The sequence below is a fragment of the Lonchura striata genome, chromosome 1, assembly GCF_046129695.1.
Source record: "Lonchura striata isolate bLonStr1 chromosome 1, bLonStr1.mat, whole genome shotgun sequence".
Lineage (NCBI taxonomy): Eukaryota > Metazoa > Chordata > Aves > Passeriformes > Estrildidae > Lonchura > Lonchura striata.
The window spans coordinates 93124942-93152791 of NC_134603.1; the positions used below are offsets into that span (position 1 = coordinate 93124942).

Below are 27850 nucleotides of genomic sequence, written 5' to 3' on the forward strand. Positions count from 1 at the left end.
ACATTTTAATGGTGCTTTACTCTGGATGAGACTTAACATGAACTCCCAGACACCGGACATCAGTCTTTCTGTATTCCTTGCCTGGCAGAATTTGATTTCTAAACTTCAAGAGTCAATTTTTTCTACTTGGAAGGTAAATTCTAATCCAAATCATTATTAAGTTAGTTATCTCCAACCTAATTTCAGTTAGTTAGCCTCCAACTGAGATTTTTCTGCACAGGATGTGTGTCTTTCCCAGCTGATCATAAACAGAACTACAGCACAGAGTCATACAGAGCTTGAGATGCTCAAAGACAAACATCCACAGTTACCTCTAAGTCCTTTATTCTGGCTGAAAAGTCATGCATAGCCCCTTGATCCACTCCAAGAGGAGCTCTTTGAACCATCTGAATCTCAGAAGCTTCAATCTGACGCCGAAGTTTCTGAAGCTCCATCAGCAGCCAGGCCTCCTGCTTCTCATGCTCTCGGTTTCTCTCATTAACGATTATGGTGCTTGAGGAGCCCACGGGACAGCACTCAGTTGGGACCACTGTAAAATGAATTGGGTAACCATCAGCTGCCAGAGAACTGAGCAGGAACATGTAGGAAGCCAAGGCAGTGCCCAAGTGACCCAAGCACTGAGTTGATCTGTAGAACTGAGAACAGGTGGCAGATCTGGGCCCTTAGGCAGCTGTTTCAGAGACTGAAATCTCCTTCACAAAAATATAAACTTGCTTCCTAAAATGCAGCAGTGAGATTTTGCTTCCTAATAACAGAAAATTTATCAGATGGACTAAATTCCTCTCATTCTCCCAACAAGTTCCATGAATTTTAGAGCACTATTTGAATTTTAGAGCACTATTCCCAGATGCCCATCAAACATAGGAAGAAGAAAATCTTCCCCTGTGCATGGCCAGTTTTGTTATGCTGGGAGACAGCAGAACAGTTCTTGAACATATTCCTATTCATATGTTGAAGAGAACATTTTCGCATAAAAAGAATGCACTACCCGCCACCTCTGGCACAAAGAAACTCCAGCAATCCAAACTCTAGAAAAGCCAGGAAGACAACAAACCTGTTTGTGGCTGTCGTGGTTGATTAGGCAGTTGTATGATCAAGGTTTGGTAGTGCTTCTGAGCATCAGTGAACTGAGTCTGCATCTTTCGTTTGTCTTCATCACCAAACATCTCTGAGCCTTGGCTGTTTCTGAGGAATTCTTGATAATGGATCTCCAGGTCAGTTATTATTTTTTGGTAATCTTCCTTACGCATTGTTTTCAGCTGAAATAAGGAAGAAGGGAATTTTGAAATAAAAGGAAAAAAAGCAATGGGGGACGTTTTATGACTAGTTAATCATTAAGGAACAAACTAATAAACCTATAAAATACCCAAAGTAATCACAGTTTAGAATAAATCCTAACTAAGCTGCCTCTAAAAGCATGGTGCTAAGAGTACCATCTGAATTAACCTATCCTTATTACCATCATTTCATACCTCAAGAGCAGTTTGACATTTCTACCTCTTACTCTGTTTATTCATGCCCTTGTACAGCAGGAACAAATACAGCAAGTATGTAATAAATTCCCTTAGATAATCTTCCTGCTTATCTGCTTGAGTAGGAAAGCATTTTGTTTCTCCTTGAATAAAACTACAACTTCCATATGTGTGAGTTTTTGTGCAACCTAGCAAAAGGAAGGCCTGTGATCTTGTAGAACATACATCTGCACAGGATACTGCAGGGTCTGCTTGGGACAGCAGGTTGTGGATATCTTTGGTCTGCAGGCAAGGCCAGATGGTGTCTTACCTTGGCAATAGTCATGGCTCTGATTTTCTCAATGTCAATCATGCAGTAATGCCAGGACACCAGGCTCTTCATGTTGATATACAGCTGGTTCCACAAAGCTAAAATAGCTTCATAGTATTGCTCAATTCTGGCATGAAGGGGAAAAAAAGCATGGTCAGAATGCATCTGTCCTTGTAGCACAGCTACAAAACATCCCAAGAAACATCCACCAAATGTGGATGGAGTGTGTTAAGACTCATTCTCTACTTGAAAAAATCTTGGAAATTAATTTATACATGACTTTCATTAGTACAGATGAGAAAAATCTCACAGACATTAACATTTAAACATTTCTAGGCCCCAGCCTAGATCCCAGCAAGTTTCTGGGATTTCCTCAAGTCAAGGGTCTAGTCCTTAATCCCCACCTTTAGGGGCAGGGGGAGTGCACCCTGAACAAGGCACAGAACATATTTTGTGACTGGTTGCTATTTTGAGTGAACTCTAACCCCACTGGCAAGCATCCAAACTCAGGCAGCAACTCACTTGGTAGCAAGATCCACTGCCAATGGATTGGGGGGTGGGATGATAAGGCTGACAGATGGCACCAGCATATCCACTCCTCCGGGGCCAGTCACCAGCCACTTGCTGCGCTCATTGTTGTCCTTCAGGATGCACTCATCTCCTTTGCGCACTGTTTTCTGTAAGGGATGCAGAACAGGGTTTTCCCTTAGTCAAGTAAAGTGGGGCTTCCAGGAGAGACAGACAAGGAAGATGCACCTAGATCACAGAAGCAGGAATGCCTCCCAGCTGCCAGGTCTGGGTGTGCATCTCAGTTTCCCACAGGGGCAATAGACCAGTACAGATCAACCCCTTCTCCCTGAATCTGGTTTACATATGAAGAAACCCCCAAAAAAGCCCAAGAGTAACACTCTGAGCAGTTGCCAGTCTGCTAGATCATCAGACCTGTGCCCACATTTCAGTTCAAAGACTGAATGTGGACACATGGCCTGGTAAGGTATGCAACCATGCATGGCTTTAAGCCAGTGAGCTGAAGGCATGCGGATATTTAGTGCTGCATCCATATTTGCAAGCAGACTAGGAGTGAGTGTGGCAGAGCCAGATTCACCAGCTCCAACTGCCAAAAATACTGACACCAGGCAGCCACAGGTGCAGGAAAAAGCACATAAGCAGAAAGCACATTTAAAGTTATTGTTAAGGAAAAAAAAATAAAAATAGAAATAAACCCAAGCAGCCTCAGTACTGAGGAGGAAGAAAAAACATCATTCATTTCATAGCCCATCCAGAAAAGAAATGGCAATACCAATGAATAACTGCATATTCTTCATTTTTGTTAGATGAATTGCTCACCTAAGGATCCACAGAGGCACTGGAAAGGTGAGCAATCACCAAAAAAAAAAGGTTTGGATGCATAAAGGCATCTCTATAACAATTTCAATCCTATTAGCAATAAGACTTTTATGTTCTAATTTCAAATATGAGTATTAATGCTATTTAATAGATTAATAATAGTAAATTTGACTAGATTTATTAGCCAATAAGAACCTACTTTTTTTTCATAATGGCAAGAAATGCAGGGTTTCTTCTGTCAAAGAAATTCAAGCTGACCAAAAGCAAATAAAGGGGTTACACCTATCAGCTCAAGGGTCTGCTTACTAAGTAATTTGCAATGTTCTAATTTACATTATGTTCATTCTCAGGCAAAAAGGGATACAATACCAGATCCTGTTTGTAGTCACACAGAGCTTTGAGGATAATGGGCTTGTTACTTCGATAGTCTGGGTTACGTGGCTTCAGCTGCACAATCTTCCTGGATTTATTCACCAAACTCTGCACTTGCCTCTTGTATTCAAGAATTCTCTCTCGTTCATTCTGCAAAGGTAAATTATATGTTACAAATTTATTCTAAAAAGAAAAGGCATCTAGTTCATTGTTAATTAAAAGAGAGATACATCTGGAGCTTATAGTAGGCAAAACTTACTTTAGCTCCAAATGGGAGCTACAATGTAAAACTGCAGCTTTAAAAAGAGCAGAGAAACATCTAAGTATCTTGGCAGCTTTGGCAAGATGCAAAGTTTGCAAAATTTGCATGGCAGGTTTTTCATACAGATCTTCAATGTGGTCAAAGTGGTGTTTAAGAAACACAGGCATAAATTAAAAGAATCTAACAAAATTAATGCTAAAAAAACCAGAACAACTATACTTTTAAACCTGACTTCATCAACTGGCTTTTTATACCACTGACCATTTTTTCTCCAATTTGGGACTGTAGTGCTTAACTCGTGATAAGAAAACAGCTAAAAAAGTTGACTTGTATCCTTTCTAAAAGACTAGAGTGATAGAGTGACATGATGAATCATTTATCAAATGCATTTATCCTTTGAGGCAAAATATATTCTACTACCTAAGAATAAAAGTAATGCTTTTTTTTTTTTCATTTGTTAGTATCTCAGAAACTTGGGGATTTGTTGGACTCATTCCAGACTTAAAAATATAATGGTCTCAAGTTCATACAGTACTGTACTTAAACACTGCAGTGCACTTGGGTTTACATTTGGTATCTAGAGAGGGCAGCTGGTTTCCCAGAAAAGCAGAACATAACCTGTCAGGCAAGTGTGACAGTACCTCCAGCTCTTTGATCTGCTCCAGCAAAGTCTGCAGTGACATGCTCTTATCACAGATGAACTTCTTTCTGATAGAGTCTTGTAAGTTTTTCAGGTAGCACTCCGTGGCTTGGGCCTCTTCAAAGAACTACAGGAAAAAAATGTTGTGAATTTGGCTGTGTGTAGCTCTTAAAAATATTTGCTAAAAATTGATGGATGCCTTTAATGAGAAATCCCAGTTCACCTCTGGCACAATGGTAGCATTTATAACATGACAACAGTGTGCTTTGCACAATAAATATAACTTTGATGGGATTCACACTTTTTTAAAAGTAGTGTGAATTCTCCACATCACTACTCACCTGAAAGTAAGCCGCGTTCTCCTTCAGATGAACATCAATACATTTGGTGATCTGAAGAATCCAGCTCCACTGAGTTTGCAATGTATCCATGTAGGCCTAAGAAAAACAGTAAAAACAGTACAAAATTCAGGCCACAACACTGATCTCTCTCCCACACCTAGACTCAAGCAAATTATCTACACTCCACACAAATGCAAATGAAAAAATCTGCTAAAACAAATTCACAAACGGTGTAATTCATGCAAATAGTTTTGCAACTTCTAGGCATCCACCTAACTGAAATGAGTTAAATACCTGCTTGTGAGACACAAAGAGAAATCTGTTCATGACCTGAATTTATTTGATCAACATAAAGCCACAGGTACATTAACAAAAAGGGGTGGAATGGGCAAACAGTAGTGCAAATAAAGAATTTCAGCTGCAAAGGGCCATGTTCTCATTCTTTCAGGGAGTACCTCCAAACATGATATTTTATGTGCTTGTTTTTAGATTTGAAATACTCAAACAGCCAAAATGTATATTCTTTAAAAAACTACACACAATTTTCACTTTACTGCTGGAGCTTAAAAGAATCTTTCCTTTATGAGAAAAACTGACTACAGGAGAAAGAGGATTTTACACAATATGATAACAGTTAACCAAGTAAACACACTGAAAGGCAGAAAGGATTTTTTTTTTTTTTTGCCTTTTAGCTTCTTCAGTTGCAGAGCTCTTATGCATTCTTGAAACTGCAACTACAGCATTTCCTAATAAAATGTCCAAATTGTTGCAGCCTTTTTAACTAAAACACCAAGCTGTGAAAGCAAAAGTGTCTTGGCTAAGTTGTAGAAAGGCACTATGAATTTCATCTGCAGAAAGTTTTAGCACCTGGATTAAACATAAACCCTCAACAAAGGGTGTGGCTTTTTTTAAAACATGCCAACTAAGACAGCAGAACAGCAATGACCTGCCTTCCTATCATAAATTCTGCTGCACTGTAGTCAGCACAAACGAGATACAGCAATTTCAACACACTCAGGTAACACCCTAAGTTTAGATTTCATTTTTACTTGCATCTGTCACCACACAGCTGTTAATGGCCAGATTTGTAGAGGAAGGTAGTAATATTTGTAAGAGCAGCTCATACAGCTGGGTAAAATGGACGTGATTTTGGGCAGGCAAACCTTCTTGTGCCCAAACACAGCATTTTTATGTGAGCTTTCACTGAGAACTTCTTCCTTGTAGCAACTAAAGGAGCAAGTGAGATCACACAGTCTAACTCACCTCGATTTTGTCTGAAGCAGGATGCTGATTGAGCACCAGCTGGTCACTTTCTTGCTTGAGCTTGTTGAGTTCTTTTTCTTTAACCTCCAGTTCGCTCATACGTTTCTAAATAACCAAAACACAGCATTAAACAAACTCCAAAGGTACACTGCACAGGATTATTTGCTTAAAAATTCCCAGATATTTGTGATAATGTAAAATTATTCCCTCTAACACTGTGTTTCCATTAGGTGTACTGAAGTTAATTATGAAGACAGTAGAATCAAAGCAGGTGCAACATCTCAATTCTAGTCTCTAGGCTTGGTGTTAAAGAGAGCAAAGCACACAAAATGCTGCCTTTCTTAAGAATGATGGAATAAAAAATGACCACATCTTGCAACATCCAGAACAACTGAACTAAAAAAAAAAAAAAGGCACTTCCATAATAGTGTGAACTACCATTCCTTTTTCAATTTGGTGATCAGCACTAATGCTGGTTAAACAAACACACATGCTCCATTTCCCTACACACCCACAGATGACAAGGAGCAGGGCAAATTACCTCTGACCGTGCACGCAGTGTGCTGCCAGCAGAAACATCAGAGGAAGAGAGCACAGCTCTACTTCCTGGTGACAGATAATCAGGGCCAAATACGGGGAATTCTGACCCATGCATAGGCCCAGTGGGGAGAATTAAATCTGTTTGATTCAAGTCCCTTAGTTTGGCATGCCAGCACAATGACTGTGCACAAGCTGTAGGTGATCACTAGTCTGTAGTGGACTGTACCAAGAAGGCCACATTCCAAGGTCAAAATAAACTATGACAGCACCCTGAATGGGAGCAAAATCCTCCAAAAACTGTCCTGTCCTTACTCAAAAGATTACATAGTACTTTATTGAAAATTGTTGATAAAAAACCCCAGGAACTTTGTGAAGAAACACTCTGTGATGAGCCTCTCCCTGACTATTCCGAGAGAGGGCTGAGGGAAAGCACAGGGAGGTTGAGCTGTCTTACAGAGAAGGACTCCTGCTTTCTGGCAATATCAGTGTTCCTGTCACTCCAGTCATAGAGCAGCTCCTCTTCCTCACAGTCATTGATCCACATGATCTCTCTGCTGGTGGCCTGGATGAGGTTCTGGAATTGGCGAAGCTGATCCATTCTCTCAAAGGAATATTTCTGCAAGGAAGTACATAAATGAGAAGCCATAAACATATAAATGCCTGAGCTGGGTGGGAAGCCAAGACCACAGCATGGCTTTTGACTTTTTGTTTGTTTGTTTGCTTTGTGGGGTGTTTTTTTGGGTTTTTTGTTGCTTTTTGAAGTAAAATAACAATCAAATCCACATGTCTGTAAAAACCTGTTGGCAATGGACAGCAGATGTGCCTGGGTTTATTGAACCATGAAACCTGTTAGCAATAGACAGTGCACAAGGTGTCAGGATTTATAGAATAGGAATCTGATGTCAGCACCTTCTCAAAGTTATTTCTAACACACGTGTAGCAGACATGTAGGAAGGCAAGCAAAAAGGCACGGGGGGAAGAACAAGAAATGTCTGAACATTTAGTGTCCTTTTACTTGCATTTGCTGCTCATAGTACATCCTTGATGTTATAGCAGCATCTTTTGCACAGTTTACACTTCAAGAAAAAAACCTTTGTCTTCACATCCTGTTGCTTAAAATAAGGTTGCCAGGAATCAGATTCTGATCCCAAGTGTTAAATAAACCATTTGAATAAGATTCTCACTGTGTTTTACATGAAGATCCACAGCAGAGAAGCTGCACAGCCCTACACAGAATTTGGTTGGTTCTAGTCCTACCTTTGAGTAACTTTTTAAGCTTCATATACAGCCGAATTTCATCACTACATTTACTCCCATTAAGGAGGTAAAGTCTACTCTTCACCAGCTGCAAACTAGAAACTTCCTTGTGAGATTGTCAATTATACAGCAGGCAATGCATTAATCTCAAGTCCATGACTCAAACTGAATCTTTCAGAGACTACAAAGCATTTGCAGTTTACTACTGAATAGAATTATTTAAATGTGCATCTGTCACTCTGTCAAAACCTGAAGTGTCCCTTGACAATCACATTGGTGTTAATAAAGCAAACAGGGCCTCAGAAATTACCACATCCCTTGCTTACCAGCAGGCCTTCATATTCTTCCTCCAGCTGATGAACTGCAGCCTTCTCCCGCTGGAACAGAGACAGCAAAAACTCAGTGAGCCTTTTACAAGTTGCCTATTTGCTGGTATTTCCTTTACAGTGTCAATATCATAATAATTGCAGGTGGTAACCTGCAAATGCCTGCAAGAGACATCTGTCAATAGCAGATTTGTTCCACTGGATGACTCAGGAAGTACATAACCAAGGTTTGGACAAACCTATTACTGTCAGGGATGCTTGGTATATAACCAAGCCTGCACATAATCTGTAACACCAAAACAACAACCAAAACTGGATTTCTTTCTGCACCAAACTCCTACACCAGCTAGTCCTAGAGCAAGCTCTGGAGATTGTGAACTAGTATAAATTAAGATATAAGCAGGCAGCTCCAATCTTTATTCCATTTCTATAGCTGGGAAGCTGCCCAGACTTGGAACTGATATTCCACAGGGCAGACTATCACCTTTCCTATTTGAAGCAGAAGAGAAAAGGGAGCAAAATCCTTGTCACTCTTCAGCTTGGTTGAGAGATCAGGGCTCCAGAACAGACTACTTTTTCTTTAGATTGAGCTCTCTCCTGCCAAATAAGAGAAAAGATGAATGGAAATTAAATAAGCCTCCTCTCTCCTATATCTAACAGCTGGGCTAATAGGAGAGGAAGTTAACACTTCATTTTCAGTCACTTCTGTATTGCAATCACAAAATTCAGAGGGCACAGAAGCCTCAGAGGGAAAAAAAAAAAAAAAAGAAAAATAGTATCAACACATAAGAAAAAGCTTTCATCTTAGCCCACAGACAAAACCTGATCACTCAAGGCTGCATCTGAGCACCCACCTTATTTTTTCACTTTCTTGTTTAATATACTGAAACAGCAAGTGAGAATAATCACTCTTAGTCATCTCTCTCACAAATAATATAGCTATACTTATTTGCCAGACTTGGTGCACAACAACAAAAAGCTAAATAGCTACTAAATTTTTATTTTAAAATTATGAAGAAAGAAGTGAAACACAAAATTATCAAGGAATTAAGACTTGAAAAGTGGTTGCTATCATGACAACAATGCTCTCTGAAGAGAGGATGAACTTTCCAGCATTCCTTTTTTGTAGTGGAACACCAGTAAGCCAACGCCATATCCATAGACCAAGCACTGTGTAAGGGAGGATAGCAATTACCAGATCTGTTTTGACTTTGTCCAGGTGCCAACGATAGTCTCCAATGGCATTGTGAGTTCTCCTGTGCTCACAAATTTGTTGCTCAATGGATGCTGCATCAAACCCCCACTTCACTTGCTCCATTTCAACCTAGTAACAAGAAACAGGATTGGTACTTTCATTTCCAACATTACTGCCTAAACTGGAGCATAAAAGAATTGAACTGAAGGAAACAGACTATGTAGCAGAAAGTAAAAAAACCTGAAATAAAGAGAAGTTCAGGATAGGGCGTTACAGTTTCTATAAACTGCCAACAATTAAACTGTGTGACAGGCTCCCAAAGCAGAAGAAACAAAATAGGAAAAATATTTCAGTTGTTTAAAGTTACACTAGATGAAGCACACTCAGCAGTGTATTTTCATCTGCTGTCTTTGGACCAAACTGTTATTTTATGTTCTACAGTAAAATTACATTCTTATCACTCTGAAAACAAACCATGACTTTATCAAACAATGCTATTCATGTAATTCATGTGAAAATGCCCAATTAAGTTCTATAGCCCAGTACACCAGATTTCCACTTTAATTTTGCTCATTTAAACTTCAGTTAAATGCAGTCACACTAAAAAAACTCCACAGAAGATAAATTATTAGAAAATGTGTTGTTTGTCTTGTATTTTGGCAACATTTATTGTAGGATGCCAAGAGAAAATGTCTAGAAACAGCCTTGAAAAACAATAATACACATGCTAATTACTAACCCAAAAACTGACTGCATTCCTTGTTTCATTTTTTTCAAATATTAAAAGCTACCTAACTTTAAATTCGGCTTCTCAAACTCCAAATCCTCTTTTATGCTGCAAAGACACACTACAACTCTGTCTGAATGCCTGTCTGTGCACATGCCCAGTAAATAAAGAGGTATCCTAATCTTGGGTTGGAACTGAACTTGGTAATTACCAGCCTGGAGTCAAATCTCTATGAGTCACCAGATGACAATAAAGCCAGAACTCAAGCATAGGGGTTCAAAGGCAGTACTGAAAATGATCCAAGAAATGAAACCATTTTTCATTCAGCCATTTGAAAGCTAGAGGACTTTGACCCTTCTTGTTATATTCAAACAGTCCAAAGAGACTGTGGCAACAGTGGCAGTCGTGGCTGGCTGCCATATGCAAACAAAGGCTGTCTGGATTTCACTGCCATTTCCCCAGCTCTGCACTGGAAATTTGACCATCCTACCATCTGATTCTCCTACCAGCAAACCATGCAGGCAAAAACCAGTAAAGCAGCAAAAAACAGCAGCTGCTTAGAACTTTTTCCCACATCTCACCACATTACTAGGGGAAACATTATCCTAGCCTCAATGTGAGCAAGTAATGAGACACAGCAAGGTACGACAGAAAGAAGCAGCATTGTGGCAAGTTTAAAATAAATTTTCCCAGTGAGGTAAATCCTTACTGACTCCACCTCAGCTTTGCTGAGGGACGAAGGGGAAGAGAGAGAGAGAGAGAAAGGGAGCCTTTTACTTTCACAGGAGGTTTAGTGTGGGAACACAGCTATAAAGCAGTTGCTTCTGCTCCCTATGTTTAGCAAGGAGTGTCTGAGCAGGGCATCACGTGGTGTCTTTGGGAGGTGCAGCCTGTTCACCATCTTTCATCGCTGGAAGAGTGCCCAGAGTCTGTCCAACATCACTTCTCAAGCCATGGCAGGTCTGACAATCAACCTCCTCTCCCACAGCATGTGTAAAGCAATAATGTTGGCTGTTGCTGTCCAGGCACAATGTTTATAACCCATCACCACTCAAGGAATGCATCTCCACTTCCCCTTCCTCCTCTCAAACATGCCACACGGAAAGACTAGACTGTAACTAGCACTCACTTAAAAACACTGCAACTCTACAGAGCTCTACCCTCCTCATTTGGTTTGCATAGGAGCCACTTGGCAAATGCCATATGAAGATATTAATGACAGAATGGCAAAGCAACAACCTAATAAAGAGAGATAAAAATAATGCCATTTCAATTTACAAGGAGCCTGCAAAATGTGACTTCAGCTACCTTGTTCCACCCTCCCTGCCTGTCTCTCAGAAAGGGCTGTCCAACCACAAACTCACAACTTTGACTTCAACACACAACTTTCACCTCAGCAGCACAAAAACAATGTGTGTTTTCCATTCCAGGTTACATCAGCAACAGCTGTGAATTGGCAAATTTGTTCTCAGAATGCAATGAACAGTAGCTCAGCACTTCTGAGTCCATTTTAGCACTGACTTCTGAAAGTTTAGTCCCATGGCAATCAGCTCTACCTCTCTGTGATAAAGACAGACTAGAGGAGGAGTGTGAGAACCCTAGCTTTGCTTTGGGGTTCCATGTGGTGGTGAAATTTCTCCTCTAACTTGTGATTTTAAAGAAAAACTGCGCAGGCTCTTGCTGTTTGGTTTCAAGGCAGTTTATTGTTAGTTATCTAAAATATTGTCTTTTTGGGCTGCGGCTGCTTGGGTAGAGGCACACACACACCCTGACATCCTCTCTGTCTGCTGTCTTTTTCTTCTCTCCCCCCGCCCAGGGCTGTTGCTATCTTTTATATGTTATATTACATACTACATGTTTATAGTTTTTCCCCAATACTTACTATTTATATTATAAAGTGCTTTTCTACTCTAAACTAATCTGTGAGTGCCAACATTATTAAGAACATGGAGGCAAGGAAGAAGAAGGAAGAAGAATAGGATTAGCCCACTTTCTTCTATTTTAGAAATTTTGACCCTTATGTATAAAGTAAAAACCCCCCTGTACAAGTATTAAACCCCCCCTGTACAATACTAAAAAAATTTCCTCTCTGTTTTGTAACTATTTTTACTATATTATTTAACCTTTTGTGACTGCTTGTTCTACCTCTAAAGTTGGTAACTTATTCTATGGCTCAAACTCAAAATTATAGTTGTTTTTAGTTGCCTGCCAGGGTCTAAAATGCTTCTGACCAAGGCTTGGAACCTCTAAAAATGTCTGAGAGACATTTTGAGTTTCAACAGGGGAGAGCAACTGTAAAACACTGCACAATGGTTAAATCTGTGAAGATGGTCCTGTCAGTGTAAAAGGTTAAAATAAATATGAATCAAAGGAAATCTGTGCAAGGAAGAAAGGAGGGAAATACTGAGCACAATAATTTCTAATACAAATATGGTGTTTTTATGTTAACACCTGTGTTTCATTTAGCTTTTAAATCTAACTCCCACATCTTTTCCTCTGCAACAGAACACCCCAATCCATGGTTGGATTTCAGTGAGAATTCACTATATGTACAATATTGGAAGGGTAAAAAAAGGAACATGGAATAATACCAGAGCATTCATGTGTACCTTTACTTTTCTACTGGTACCCAAAACATTACTACATATGAGGTGACATTCATAAACAACACCAAGTTTTAGCATTGTCCCTGGGTTTTGCACAGATTTACCTTCTGCTGCCTCATCCAGCTTAAACATTCACTTGTGACACGTTTTGTGAACTCATCCCAGCCCGAGCCACTCTGAGAGGAGAAGCAGCCACCACCTTTGGAGCTGGCCCTCCTGGCACGGGGAACACTGATGGCTTTGTACAGGGCACGCATTTGCTCCTGGAGCTGAAGCAGCCTGAAAGGGAAGGAACCACTTAGTGCCTGCGAGCAAAACACCCAGAAAACACACAAACAATGGAATTCATCTCTCCTACTGGACTACCAACTATTCAAAATTAAGTGTTGAAAGCAAAGACTGTGGAAAAAATATACCAACTAAGATTTCAAGGAGACAACCAAGGTGTCAATTTCTATCAGAAATATATTACTGCAAGACCCTTATCCATGTTATTGTGACCAAACAGATTTAGTTCCACCTTACTGAATTATATTACATCCTGCAACACCGGGGAAGGTGAGCACTTGAGACACCACAAACTTTTATCACTCACATTCCCCACCCCAATCCTTCCCTGACAATACCTTTTCTGATACATGTCACAGGGCTGGCCCATCTGCCTCATCTCTCTGATCAGTCCATCCAGCATGTCCATTTGATCATTTGCCTGTGCAAAACAGTCTTCCAGATCTCTGTTACCTCTAAGTGGGACACCATCCCCATATTTCAATTCCTAATGAAAAAAAAAGAGGGAGATAAAATTAAATATTCATCATCTAAGCTTCCTTTGGTTGTCTTAAAAAAGGTGTTGTGTGGACTGGGGGTTTTTTTAGGAAGCAAGATAAGTTTCAACTACCAGGTCACTGACTGCAAGTTTTAACTGGCAGAAGGCTGATGATCCACAGTCATTGGAAAGTGCTTATTAAAATAAAATATGGAAGAAAACTATTAAAATGTAATTATCAAACAAAATTTTCGATAAAAAGCAGCACATCTTGCTGTTTATTTCAGTGGAGGCAAGGCTTCACCTGGTGTGCTAACTTCTTAAGACATTATGCTTTTGTGTTCAGAAAAGGAGAAGGAAACACTGTCATAGTAGGAGATGGTAGATATTGCTTGATTTTCCACAAGGTTCCATCTGCCTGGGTCCAGCTCCATGCCCCATCAGATTTGCATCCCACCTTATCACCCAAAGTCTAGGCAAATTTTCATGCACCCTCTCAGTGCAGTTGGACCGGCATGGCTGTGGTGTTTCAACCAGGAAGACACGGCTCTTTGACCTCATTGCACGCTGCAAAACATAATGCAGCTGTGACCTGATTTTCCAAAAAAAATATTATGGACCTCATTGCTCTGTCCCTTAGAAAGAAAAGAAAGAAACAAAGCAGGCAATGCATGTTGTGGCACCAAGCTGGAACTAAACATCTCTTTCTTTCAACTTCACTGGAATAATATTAATCCTGAACAAAAGGCAGTATTTACTCTGGCATTGATATTTGTATAAACATGCTCACACGTCCTGTATCTCTGAAAAGGAAATGAACTCCTAACCACAGAGTTCATTTCTCAAAGAATTTTCTGTCCACAGAGGGTCCAAAAGTGCGCATTAAATCACATCTATTGCCAGGACTGTGAAAGCATTTCACATCTCAGTGGCCTCAGCAGCAGGATGTACTCACCACCCCGCACCTCCTCTGACTGCAGCAGGAACAGAGGACACCCACCCCATGTTTGCCAGGACTGAATTTAGCATCAGAGTGAGTAAACCGCCCCCAGGCACTCTGAGTTTGTACCAGAGTAGCATACTGCAGAGATTATGTTGTATGTATTTGAGCTGAAACAGCCAGGAAAACTTTAGTCTAGTTTCATCTACTTCTTTAGGAATCAGCTGGAAAAATAAAATAAAGGTAATGAAGGTATTTCCTAAGGTGGCTCAGGTTCATTATGGCCCTGAAAATGATGACGATATCCTACAGAACACACTAAGAGAGTGTAAGTAGTAATTAGTAACAGGTGTGAACACTGACAGCGGTCCAGATATAAAACTGAAAAATAAGATGCAGTAGAATCTGTTTGAGGGTGGGTTTGTTGTTTTTTTTTTAATTCGCGAAGACCCCTTTTATTAACCAGATGCATTTCAGTCATTTTAACTGAATGCTGTACAGAGGGAAGAAGGAGACCTAAGAAGGAAGTATGTCATTCCACTCCCAGCTTTCTCACACAAACAACTGAAAGGGGAGAAAGGAGATGAAGAAGCAGAGGTTGTGAGTCCAGATAACAACACAGAATATGCAATAACATATTGATAACATTCATAAGACCAAGAAACACTCACAGGCTGTACTATGAGCTCAGCTCGCGTCAGGCAATCCGAACAGTTTTGCAAAAGCTCCTGGATGGTGTTCTGGCGTCTGGACATGGTACAGGTCCCATTCTGGCTGTTGTGGTGGAGAAGAAGATTATGTAAATAAAGAGCAATTGCACATTTTGAAGAATACAAGAAACATAAATTCAAAACAGTTAAGAAAAGTTACACTCAATAATCTACCTCATATAGGTTCACAAAGACACACACACACTTCAACTGCACTGTGAAATTTTAATGACAATTCCATGATGGCAGAGCCACTTTACAGTCCTGCAACAGCAGACATGGCCTGACTTTGCCACAGGACAGAGTAGAACATGGAAACTGGCATGCCATAAAGGAGAAGGTTTTTCTTCAAGCACAGGTATTTGCAGCTTTGACAGATGAAACTTTGGCAGCATTACAGCTAGAATGAATTATTCACAGTCTTTGTTAAAGTCAATACATTAGAGCATAGCTTTTGTGTGATGTAATTCTTCATGTTATCACACCAGTCATCAAATGTCAGGGCACACAAGGAAAGTAGGATCCTCAGCTAGGCAAGCACGCAAATCCACACAAGTGTAAGAAGGGCCCTTTTATCAGCAGAAATGCACAAAGCTAGTGCAGTGTCTTAGGAATGAATTGCAAGATACACAAGCTACTACAAAAATAGATGTAGGGCCTAGAGTCAGTGGACATGCTTTCCTACAAATACATAAAAGTGTGAGTTTGGAGCCTCCAAGTAAAACTCCAGAATTACAAACACTGGTGGGGGAAAAAAAGAAGTCAGGTAACAGAGTAATTGTTGTTGTCTTACACATAATCTATTGCATGCATACTGTCAGAATGTTGCTTTTCCAGCATTTAGGATTCAGCCATCAAAGTGAGCCACTGTAGTTGAATGGGGGTGAGGTGCTTCAAGTGAGGAACCATTCCTTAGTGATGGGATCAGACCTCTCAAGCAAGTCTAGGTGGCTCCTAAACCCAAACACTTGCCAGTGAAACTAAAACTAACCTATCAGACAGTAAGAGCTAAGATGTCTCCAAGCCTTGCCTAGTTTTCCTGTACTCACAGTAGGTGAGGAAAGGTGAACCTTTTCCATTACAAATCACTGAAGAGACAAACATTCCTTACAATGCTAATGCCAACAAGAGTACCAGCATGAACCTGCCTAACTCAGAGCCAGCAAGCAATCTGAATTCACAGGAAATCTTTCCACTGACTTGAACAGACTCTGACCCTCCTTCACAAAAGAAATTGTGACAATGAAAAAGCAGAACTGTCCTTGGCAAGATCACCGGAGTGGTGAGAAACATTCAATACTTTTAAGAACTCTTCTGCAGCATGTGCTTTTGATGCATCAGCAGCCTGCTGTTCCCCTATCAGCTCATCTGGAACAAATACAAAAGGTTTGAGCAACTTTTTAGCAGCTTCCCCCACACCAGGGAACAGCCCCTCAGAGGTGCAGAGAAAACTGCAGAGTCACTGGGTGACATAAAACAAGTTGTACACATGCAGCCCCCAGCTTGTACTGTGACCCTCTGGCTGCACAAACGCTGCGCCCCACTGTGCTATGCACCCCTGTGTGTCTTGGAAACAGCTTAAAGAAAACAATTATGGAAAATAACAGGTTTGATTTTGTGCCAGGCTTTGTGTCAGCTTCCTTTTCTAAATCATTCCTTCTCCTTAGGCATCAATGCTGTGTTTAGATATAGAAATATCTGACTGCATCTGAAATTTACATTTAATTACACCCACAATTATTCTCATGAATGAAACATAATAAAGAAGAGAGAGGAACATTCTGAGCAATTTTCTCTTTTTAGAACATTGGAAGAGTATTTTTTCTTTAATCACTTTTTCCATCATGTTCTGGCAGCTACAAATGCTGGATATCCATTAAAGTATAGATGGTGACCAGAATTATACTGTAACTGGTCAGTCTATTTTCACTGGCTTAAGGGTAACTTCACTGAACTCAAAGACATTACTCCATCATGACAAGAGGTCTAAACAATAGCTATTACAGTTAACACGGTAAGAAATTGTGAAGAAAAACTATTTTCAAATAAATCAAACTATTAAATTAAAATACAAAGAAGAAATACAAGCATTTTGTGTTCATTCTAATGATATTTGAATGCCACATCTGTAATTATTGCTCAAATAATTTTAAAAATGGAAAACCTGAAGATGGCTAAATACAAATGCACAAAACTATTTCAAAAGCAGGAGCAAAAGCCTTGAAATGAGAGGCTTAAGTACACCCTATCTAGGTCTTCAAATAGAGTAACATGGAACTTGTTTACAGTTCACAAGAAGAAAGCACCAAATATTTAAGGCTCTCCAATCCAGCAGATAAAGATATAATCAAAATAATGACAAAAGTTGGAGCTATACAAATTGAAAACAGAAAAGAACACACTGTTTTATTAACACTTTCTTTGTTGTTAAAAATCTAACCAGTTTTGCCAGTGAAAATACAGAGATCAATCAACGATAACGATAAAAAGGTCATGACCTGTTAGAGGCACTGTCTTTCAAACCTGTCAGAAGACCAAACAGAGCTAAATGAGGTTATTGGGGCACAAATAGAAGCAGCAGATGCCAGCATAGGAGCTGATGTTTGATGGCATAGCTCCACCAAGCCAATAGAAATCAAGAACTTCAAATCTGAAGGGGATTTAGCTGTACAAACATGCCCAAGGGCATAAATCGATCTCTGAACTTAAAAAATAAAAATATATGGTGAGATAACATCTAACAGACATACACTGATGTTGATACATCGGATGGCACTAGCAAAGGGACACATCTTTAATACTTTTCACTCATGTGAGAGGAAGGCACTCCATTAGCAGTTTCAAAGTCTCTCTGTGTCCCTCTTAATGAAGCCAACAGGCCTTTAATGGAGATGAGCAGATCAAAGCAGGAATTCCAATTCAGAGGAATAAGACAACCAACCTTGAGGCAGTAACAAACAGACAGCCAAAGTAAAACCATGTAATACTGGACTAAAGAAACTGAGGCAAGCCCTGAACATGCTGGACAGCCAATAAAAAAGTTGGATTTTTAAAGTAAAAATATGTAACCTACATGTTACATAAAAATGCATTTATGCCCCTTAGAAAAATGCAGGATACCAACAATCCTCAGAGAACACAGAGTTAATTGGGTTACATGACATAGTATTTTGTCAGTGTATCTCTTGTTTTGCCTGATTTTGTTTACATGTAACTGAATGAGTATAGAGTAATGTTTGGTCATTTTAACACCTACTGCTGCTATGACAATTTGATTTAACTCTGGCAGCATCTAAACCTCGCACCTATGAGTAGGATCCTGTGGTATCCAACACTGTAGGCACACCATGCAGTGAAAATATGGGCAAATTTTTCATTTGTTTTACTGCACTCCTGTAAATGCAGCATATGTTACCAACCATTCCAGCAGAAATGGCAAGAACTGGAGGCTGGTCTCTTAGCAGGACTCATAACAAAAGAGTGCAGGATCTACTACTAAAAAATACATACATTTGCAATAACCTGACTATTTGCTGTGCTGCTTTGTTTTTGTAAACCCTGCAGAACAGTGCTGAGGGAAACAGACTGGACTGCTTCTGACTTCAACTATGTATTTGTCCCTATAACTCATTTTAGACCATGGCACTTATTTGGAAGGCAACTCATGAATTTCAAAAAGGTCCTATTAAGCAGAGTTCTTCATTAAAATAACTTAATTTTAATAGTCACTAACTATTAAAGGAACAAAGGAAAACAAAAGGGGGTAGTGTCTTTGTTTTAAAATTATTAAAATACTTCAAAACACAGATTAATTGCTTTTACTTGGAGTGTTGAAATGTAGGCCTGTTGCTCTCCACTGTCAGGAGAGCCGTAGGAAAGGCACAGCATCTCCCTGTCATCATTCTGTACAGGAGCCACCCTTTTCAGTGCATGTCAAGGCAGAACACATTGCTCCCTTGCTACACTACCCTTCTGCTCCCCCTGAGAAATGAGAAGACAGCCCAACCCCTGCTGCCACTGGGATTTGGGCAGGATAGCAGCTCAGGTAACACCTCCCTGCTGAAATATATCCCACCTGAACTAAATCCAGCCATTACTGTTGAATCCCTAGTGTCTGAACAAGGATTTGTGTTTAACTGATGAGCAGTACCTGTGATCCTTACAAGACCCCCAGCTCCACTGAAACAAGAAAGAACTACTCCTGCTTTTCCCTTAAAAGGGACTGAGAAACATGTTCATGGCCATATGATGAGTTATGAGCATACAGACAGACATGTCAGCAGTGCCCACTTCCCCAAAACATAGCAGGGCTGAGTACTGCTGGCACCAACCAAGGTATGCATTTTTTGAATAAACCAAATACCTTCTTCAAACACTCAGTGTGCAACCTCACAGGCCCACTGTGGGAGCTCATATCACCACTGCAGAACCCAAGGGGCAAGGAAGCCAGCTACCTTCTGCTTTCTCATTTTCCTCCTGCTGCTGCAAGACCTACACACCCCCAGCACAAACACCTCCACCGTGGGGCTGCTCCGGAGTCTGCCTTTGCTACTGCACATCCAGAGGCTGCTGGGTTATCCAGAGTGTGATCAGTGCCCAGAGAAGCAGGGCAAAGGAAACACAGAAACACATCCAGCAATTCTGAGGAACCTTCCCACAGCTTCACAACTCCCTGAAGCTTTGGAAGGTTGCACAAAGATGTTGCTCTTGTCCCAAATATACTATTTAAAATTAATTACAATTCTCCTTGTTAAATTTCCAAGCCCTCCACAAAACTTTCAGCCCTTTAAAAAAATCAAAGCTTTTAAATTTTTTTATTCATCCAAAGAGTGGAGGAAGCTTTAAAAGAAAATCTTTTAGAAGATCCAGAATATTGAACGCTTCCCATAACTCAAAAAGAACAAAAAAATTGCACTTCTTTTTCTTCACACTTCCCACCCCCTCCACACAAACTTGTTTGAACAAGCAACAGATTCATAAAGGGATTACCTGGTATGCCCAGGGTAGGCAAGTCAGAAGAAAAACCTGACCTGGAATCTGCATTCCCAGCACAGAGCCTGCACATACCACCGCCCATCCGCCACCACCTGCCAGCTGGGTGTGTGTATGCTGGAAAATGCAATGGCATAAAGGTGGTGAATCACGATATCCATAAGAAAATAACCAGGAGTTGAAATGCTATAGTCCAGCTTTCCCCCTCCCACCTCGAAGGAGGTGAACACAAACTGTCAAATCATGAAGAGTTCTCCCCATGTGTCTCTGCTCTAACTAGGATCAGTTTTGGCACACCACAGCCGTACCAAACTAGTCCCGTCTGCCAAGTATGCACATAGACTAGGACTTCTTTTGAAACCTCAAAAGACGCCTGCATCTGGTACAATCAGGCTCTAAATTCCATTAAAAATGTGCAATAATCTAGTAGTCACTAGTGAATTGTTGAATTGCTAGGACCCCCGAGACTTAGTGCCTTCGCAGCATGCATGGTTTCACAAGGGATGGTGCCACACCTGTTCACAGAAATCCTCATGCTTTTTCCCACTGGTGTGAGTCACCAGGAGCAACAGAAGCGTTCCCAAAGGCCGTACCTGCCCGATGGTGCAGGCTGCTCACACGCTGCCTCTCCCACCTCCGCCTCTGGGAGAGGCAGGTGCCAAACGCTGGCCTTAGCCTGGACCATGGAAATACACCTCTGCTGGAGAGCAGCTGCTCGAAGAGCAGCAAACCCCCTTCTCCTGACAAGAGAAACCCCCTTCTCCTGATAAGAGAAACTCCCTTCTCCTGACAAGAGGAAACCCCCTTCTCCTTACAAGAGAAACTCCCTTCTCCTGACAAGAGGAAAACCCCTTCTCCTTACAAGAGAAAACCCCCTTCTCCTGACAAGAGGAAACCCCCTTCTCCTGACAAGAAGCTCTCACACCTGCTTGTCCCTATGGAACAGAGACCTGGGAAAGGTTCAGCCTGAGTTCTTGGTTCCCCAGAGTAATGTCACAGCAGAGAAGGTAATTTTATAACTCTTTTTCTAACTTGAAGCACAGAAGTTAGAGTAATCCTTAAGCAGAACTCTGTAAATTAATTTATGTTCATGTCACTCAGTAAGCGTGAATTCTAGGCTATTTTTTCCCCGAATCTCAGCAATGACAAATAAAACTGCACAGCTTTGCATTTTTTTTTCTTTTCTCTCATGGTTTATCAGATTTTCTATCTCCATAGCAAAGACATTGATAAATATTTGACTGATGAATTGGCAGTTCAGCAGCGTGTGAGTCACTGTCAAGCTGAGTATCTGTACTCCGGGCCAAGCTCATCCTGAGTTCCCAAGCCAGAAGAAATGGGGAATGTTGTAAAAGCACCTTGCTGAGCCCTAAGGGTAGGGAGCGTCTCATATTGCTCTGTGAGTAATGTAATACTCAGCACAGACTTGTTTGTCAGAATACGCCCCAAAACTTACAAGACTAGACCCTAACTTGAATCCTGCTGCATTTAAAAATTAGGATAGAGTGATCTTCCCCATGGAAAAAAGAAGCCTTCATTTTCTGAGTTCAGTAGATGCCACTAAACTTTGGCATTGAATATGTCAGGCTAAATGTAGTTAATAAAACCAGTTCCACAGATGATGGCTCTGGTCCCAACAGCACAACATGCAGAGCATTTAGTGGATTTTCTGCACACAAACACATACAAAATCTGGCAAAACTGCTTTTTTCATTAACTGACAATAAACCACTTATTTTGAGACACATTTTAATGCATATCAGCACTGCCTAAAATTAAACCTATGCAACTCACTAAGGTGGCAAATACATATACTCTGTTGCAAAAAAATATTTAAAGTATTTGGTATGGTCAGATTTTTTCACACAAAACAATATGTAAATGCCTTTTTTTTTTTCTTTTTTGTCTCATCTCAATAATAACTATCTTTAGTTCCACTCAGAAATCTCACAATAAAGTGAACAGGAACTTTCACTGCAACCTCCTTGCCAGACTTAGCTCCCCAGAAAGGAGATACGAATATTATGTTATAAAAAGCAAACGGGAGAATGTTGATGTAAGGTTGCTAACTTCTTGATCAGGTCTGTCCTTTCCACTCTTGCTACACCACCACAAAATGCTACAGAAAGAAGAGCCTAACAAACTACAGGCTGGATTAAAATATGTAACTGTAGCCAAAGAATGCTAAATTAAAGGAAAGCATTTCTCCTCTAGTGAAAGTTGGGAGTGATATGGAAATCATCCTCCTGAATCCAAATAGAGTTGCACCAGTCTAAAGTGAGAGAAAAGAGAACAGCCAGGAAGTAACACGCACTGCCATTCATTTTTCATGGCTGCCTCTTGTAAATAGTAAAGGTATTTGCAATGAAGCACAACCAGCAAAACAAATCCTCACACAGGCAGTGCAGCAATGGCATTTTGGAGTCCTAGCATGTGTACTTACCAATGCTATGGTACTGAATTGTTCTTATTATATAGCAGTAAATAGATATCATCCTACTCTTTTGGTAACTGGATGTGTTCTAGCTGCAATTCATTGTAACTAACTTACCTATGCACACAACAAACCGAAAGTCAAACAAAGAACTAAAACTAAGAACTGGGCAAAGTAATAAACAAAAAATCCCTAGAATGCAAGTTTTGTCATTCATTCAGAGGTCCTCTAGCAACTGGCCTGACATACCTCAGCAGAGCACACTCTGCTCTCTAGGATAACCCTAATTCTCTATGGCCACTTATGGATCTGCTTGATATAAAAAAGCCTGCCTTTTCTCATCTGCTGTTTATTTACCATGTATGTTTAATTCCCACCCTTTTTCAATCTAATTATGTACTATCCATAAAATTAGGGCTTAAGTTCTAACACAACATACATGACAGGGCTTCTGCATCGATTCCTGAGTCACTGGCATCCATAACAAAACCAGTAGACTTAATACAGCCATTCCACACACACGAACCAGTCATCACCAGCTGTGCTTTGTGATGGTGCTGTACCATACACCAGCACTGCTTCATTCAGTGACTGTAACTGCCGCCTGCTTTTCAGTCCTGTGAACTCCCAGGCAAGGAGATAAATGGAGAAGTCTTCATGATTACTGCACTCTGCAGAAAGTCTTTCTCAGACTCGATGTGCACAGCTTCCTGGTACAGCTGCATCCATGAGAAGAGGCATTCCCCAAGCCAGGATTCACAGCTGGCACCCTGCCTAAAAGATCTTGACTGTGCTCACATCACCAGGGCAAGCAGAAAGTTAGAAAGGTAAGAGGCGAGGAGAGCAGACTGATGTTGCTTGTCATGTACCTCTGGCCCTGCCACCAAATGTAAGGGACGGCTCTATAAAAGATCATTACTTAAACTCCCAGGCCTCACACAAGCTAGAAACAAACTCAAAAATTTACAAGAGAACATTTCCCACTACTTAAAATGGTTTTATAGCCCTAGTTATGCAACCAGTTGGGGAAGGCAGAGCCTGGGTGTATGGGGTATGAAACAATTCACTTCAGTTCGGCTTGTTTTGCGTCACTGAGCAAGGCAGGGGTTTATCAGCACAGAACTGTTGGGTCAATAGAGCCAGCACAGATCCATTTACAGCCCCCAGCGCAAATGGGAGACGCTGTTTTTAGTGCTGCTATTCTCTTCAACTAGAGTCACCACCAAGTTCTTCGCTTGCATTTAAAAGCCTTTTAGAAGTTAAGACGCCTCAGGGAGGAACAGGAAAAAGAAACTTGCAAGCCCGCACATCTAGGCAATCCCACCGCGAGCGGGCTCACGGCAGCTGTCCGAAGGCGGCCCCGAGGGAGCGGGGCGGGGTCCGGCTGGACCCGCACCTACCCGTATCCGTCGGAGGCGTAGTCCCCCCCGTAGGTCTTCTGGTAGTAGTAGGTCTTGTGGGTGTGGGTGTGGGTGCCGCCGCCGCCGCCGCCCCCCACATGGGAGCTCATCTCGTAGCGCAGGTCGGTGCCCGACTCTGCCCGCGCCATCCGGCCCAGGGTGTTGATGCGCGGGTGGGACCCGCCGTTGATGCTCATGGCAGCGGGGGAGCCGCCCGCGGCGACGCGGGCCGAGGGGCAAAGCGAGGGGACACTGAGCCGGACCCGACGGCAGGCCGAGCATTCACGGCCGGCAGCGCCCGCCGCGGTGCCGCCGCTCCCTCGCAGTCCGCCGAGGGCCGGGGAAGGGCCGGGAGCCGGCGGTCGGGGCGGCCCGCAGGTGAGGCAGGGCAGGGGCGCGCTGCGGAGCCGGGCGGGCGGCGAGGGCTGCTGGCGGCGGCGGCAAGAGCGTAGGTCCCGTCCCGTCCCCTCCCCGCCGGCAGAGGAAAGGCGAGGCCACACCTTTCCGCGGTGGTTTTAAGCGGCGCTCCTGGGCGTGGAGCCGCGCCTCGCCTGCGTCCCCCGCGCCTCCTCGGCGGCCGCCCCGGGTTGCCCGGCGGCCCCGGCCCCCGCCCCGCCGCGGTGTCGCTCCCCGGTGGCCGCCCGGGCAGCGCACGGCCTCTGTCGCCATCGCACCGCTGTTTCCAGCACCGTTCCCGGTGCGTGTGCTGCCCTCAGGAGCCGCCAGCGGAGATTGGAGTCCACTGGAAACTCCCTCCCGACCTGTACCGTGTCTGCGGGCTGGCGCTTGCCCCGCAGCTGCGGCCGAAGCCGCGGAGCATGGAGCGGCTCGTCCGAGGGCTGGAAACGCTGCGGGGAGGATGGATGGTGCCCTCGACGCCAAACACCTTCGTGCCTCTCCGAAAAGAACCCGGCGCCTGAACCAGGCAGCGCTGGGTAAATCGGCACCATTGCGTCGAGGATGTGTCCGGTCTGCTGGCAGCTGCCCTCTGCCCTGCGCATCACAGGGTGTTGATACACGTCGGGAAAACGACGTGTGTGTTTCATCAATTCCAGAATACACACGGTCCCACATTTGGGCTTTGGGCACTCCAAGTCCAGTGCATTTCTGAAACAGGGCTGAAACTTGTGCCCCGGTGCATGAAATGTTGGACTAGTGCCATGCACTGACTTCATTTTTGCCTGAGAAAGAAGATACGCAGACACGGGCATTTGAAGTTGTCTTTTCTCCTCAGATTTTCTTGATTCCTGCCTTCTGGTGCTGTGAAAGTTGTGATTAACTTTCAAATATGCCATATCTTGGGAGATAAAGACATTTTAATACATCCATGCATGTACAGGGTGTCAGCAAAGGCAGTTTACTGTCAGATGCCCAGAGGGGCCTTTGTTGCCAGCCAGTGACCATCAGATTAGTCTTGAGTGTCAACTGAGCACCATTTCTTAGCTAGTCTCAGTGACACTGCCTCAGCTGGTCTGGCCACGTGTCCATGGTGTTGAAAAACAAAGATGATTTTAAGAAGCAGTACTCACTTGTGCATAACTGTACCAGGCTCTTCTGAAATACTCCTGAGGCCTTCATCCCAATGTGTACTACATGAACCAGCCGTATCAGCCACCTGATGCTCTGCAACAGCACACTTGCTGGAATTTTTTTTTTTAATTTGTGTGATATTACCAGCAGCCCACAACATGCATAAATTCTTGGGCCTGTTTCTGTCTTTTCTGCACTCCTCATTTTCCTGGTATTTTAAACCCAATTGATAGGTCATGAGACCGTAAGAAAGATCTAGATAAACATATCAAAGGTCAAGACTTCCTAAACTATTCAAGAGAAAACCAAACGAGTGCAGTTTTCCCCAGTGCCACTGAAACTGCTGGGTTGACAGGTCACCTGAAAATCTGCCCTGCTGCTGGAAGTGATGGGCAAAGTGTGGCACAGAGGAGGCATAGGAGCTCCTCCAAGGAAACCTGGGGTTGTTTGGTCCTGAAGGGCATCCTGGTGGCACTGCTCAGAGCTGTAAAGAGCGCTACAAAGAAGTAGAACGCAAAGTGCATTATTATATGTGAAGTCATGCAGTGACTTTTATATTGTAATATATATGCTGTATAATATGTAATGTGAATCATTGCATATGAGTGAATATATATATATGTATACAGACATACATATATATTTGTGTATATACGTGGATTTGGGATGCTGTTTTGAATGCAGATTACATCTGCACGATTGGATGGTTTGACATTACATTTCAAAGCCATAAGGGAGCAGAATACAAAACAAGGATGAGTAAGAAAAACAAATATAGAGGCTTACTGCTGTGAAGAAGGAAGGAAAAAAAGTAGAAAACAGGTGTAGAATAGGCAGGAAATGCAGAATGAGAGAAACCTAAACTTTGTGCTTTGATACTCGAGTCCAAACTTTTTGAAACGTAAATATAGATCTTTGAATTGGTACTACCAATATACATAAAAGTCAAATTTTTGCATGGTGGTGTGTCAAGCCAGGCATTTCTATTCAGACTTACAAACATAAAGCTTTTTTTTTTTCCCAGCAAGTCCCTTTGAAAGCTGTCCATTTATATTTATGCACAATTTAGCGATCCAATAGTATTACACTGATTTGAGGTTCTTGCTGAGTTTTAGCACCACCTCAAATCAGCCCCACCTTTCAGCTTGGATTGGTGTGCCAGCTCAGTGAGACACACCATTATCTCTGATGGAGACAGCATGTGTGTGATACACCCAGAGGCCTGGGTGAGTCACTGCCACCTGGACACATAGAAAAATCCTTAAATACTTAAATAATGACTGGGTTCTGGTGGTCCTACTTGCACAATTAGCCCCACTGAAATGAGAATGAGAAGTTAAGACTGAGATGATATTGTGAGCAGCACAGCTCTCCTATCTTAGATGTTTTAATAGGTCAAGAAATGAAATAAATAAATACAAATTATTAAATTTGCTGAAGTAGTCAATATTTCTTGGGTGCTTACCCTAGCTGGGTTCAGTTATCTTGAAGCAGGATCAAGTCACATAGATATTGCTTGAAATTCATCTAAATGCATGAAAATATTGGCATAATAGCTGGATGATCCTACTTAAATCTTGCTCCACCATTCCTGGAAAGGCCCGGTCCTGACACAGCTAAGGTCACATCCTAAGTTCCTTGACTTTCATTGGTATCAAAGAGTTCTTGAGTGCAAATGGCCAGTAAATTGCAAACTGCAGTCTCATGGTGTCCCTCCCCAATGGTGTCCTTCCCCATGGCAGTGGGGTTGGAAGTAGCTGACTTTTAGGGTTCCCACTCAAATCAAAACATGATTATATGATTTTCCTCCCAAAGAAAACTACATGCAGAAGAGAATAAAATGCACTAATTTGGAGTTTATAGTTCATCTCTTTTAGCAGAGTTCTGTCTCCTAAGGTAAGGACCTATTAAAATTGTATAGATCTTAGGAGCCCCTCTTTAAGCAAGTTAGTCTAAAGGAGATTTAATATTCCTTACAGGCACCTGAACCCAGGCTAGAGCCAGGGTCCATGCTGCAGCCCTGTTTCCTAGCGTGCCTCCCTTAGAACTGCGGACACCATGAGGATATTAGGAGACAGCCGTTCCAAAAAGGCAAAATGTCAGCAGCTGATGACTGCTTCAGTAAACAGAAAGAGTCTCCTTTATACATAATATTAGTGCTAGGCATATCTCTTTAGTTTTAATAAAAGGCTCCTTTCCAACCCCAAACAGTGAACCCAAATGTCCTATTTTAGCCTTAGGCTGCTGGATAATGGGTCTTTATTCAGGACACTACCTGAACTGAACTTAACACGCTGTGTTGGTCCCTGTCTATACCAGGGAAACCTCTGTATTTTATCTTTAGAACTGAATTCCCAGGGGCACACTGAAATTCCCCTCAATGGCTTGTTAATTCATTGCTGTTGGCAGTAGTTGCCAGC

At 42.0% G+C, this 27850-nt stretch overlaps 1 protein-coding gene across 3 annotated transcripts in view; it reads right to left on the bottom strand.

Annotated features, from left to right (window-relative positions):
- DSP (desmoplakin) overlaps positions 1–24213 on the bottom strand; it is a 38868-nt gene extending 14655 nt beyond the window's left edge. For 2 of the 3 annotated variants that reach the window (XM_021534594.2, XM_021534586.3), the window contains exons 1-15: positions 23901–24181; positions 15036–15138; positions 13285–13433; positions 12763–12937; positions 9326–9454; positions 8131–8181; positions 7002–7163; positions 6008–6112; positions 4745–4840; positions 4405–4530; positions 3499–3651; positions 2305–2459; positions 1783–1909; positions 1055–1259; positions 312–529 (exon numbers count right to left, since the gene is read on the bottom strand). In XM_021534594.2, coding sequence (XP_021390269.1) covers positions 312–529; positions 1055–1259; positions 1783–1909; positions 2305–2459; positions 3499–3651; positions 4405–4530; positions 4745–4840; positions 6008–6112; positions 7002–7163; positions 8131–8181; positions 9326–9454; positions 12763–12937; positions 13285–13433; positions 15036–15138; positions 23901–24097 — 2151 coding nt within the window. In that variant the 5' untranslated portion in view covers positions 24098–24181. Of the gene's footprint in view, positions 1–311; positions 530–1054; positions 1260–1782; positions 1910–2304; positions 2460–3498; positions 3652–4404; positions 4531–4744; positions 4841–6007; positions 6113–7001; positions 7164–8130; positions 8182–9325; positions 9455–12762; positions 12938–13284; positions 13434–15035; positions 15139–23900 lie in introns of all 3 variants that reach the window. The other variant, XM_021534575.2, reaches the window with a different exon arrangement.
- Between the last annotated feature and the right edge of the window lie 3637 nt (positions 24214–27850).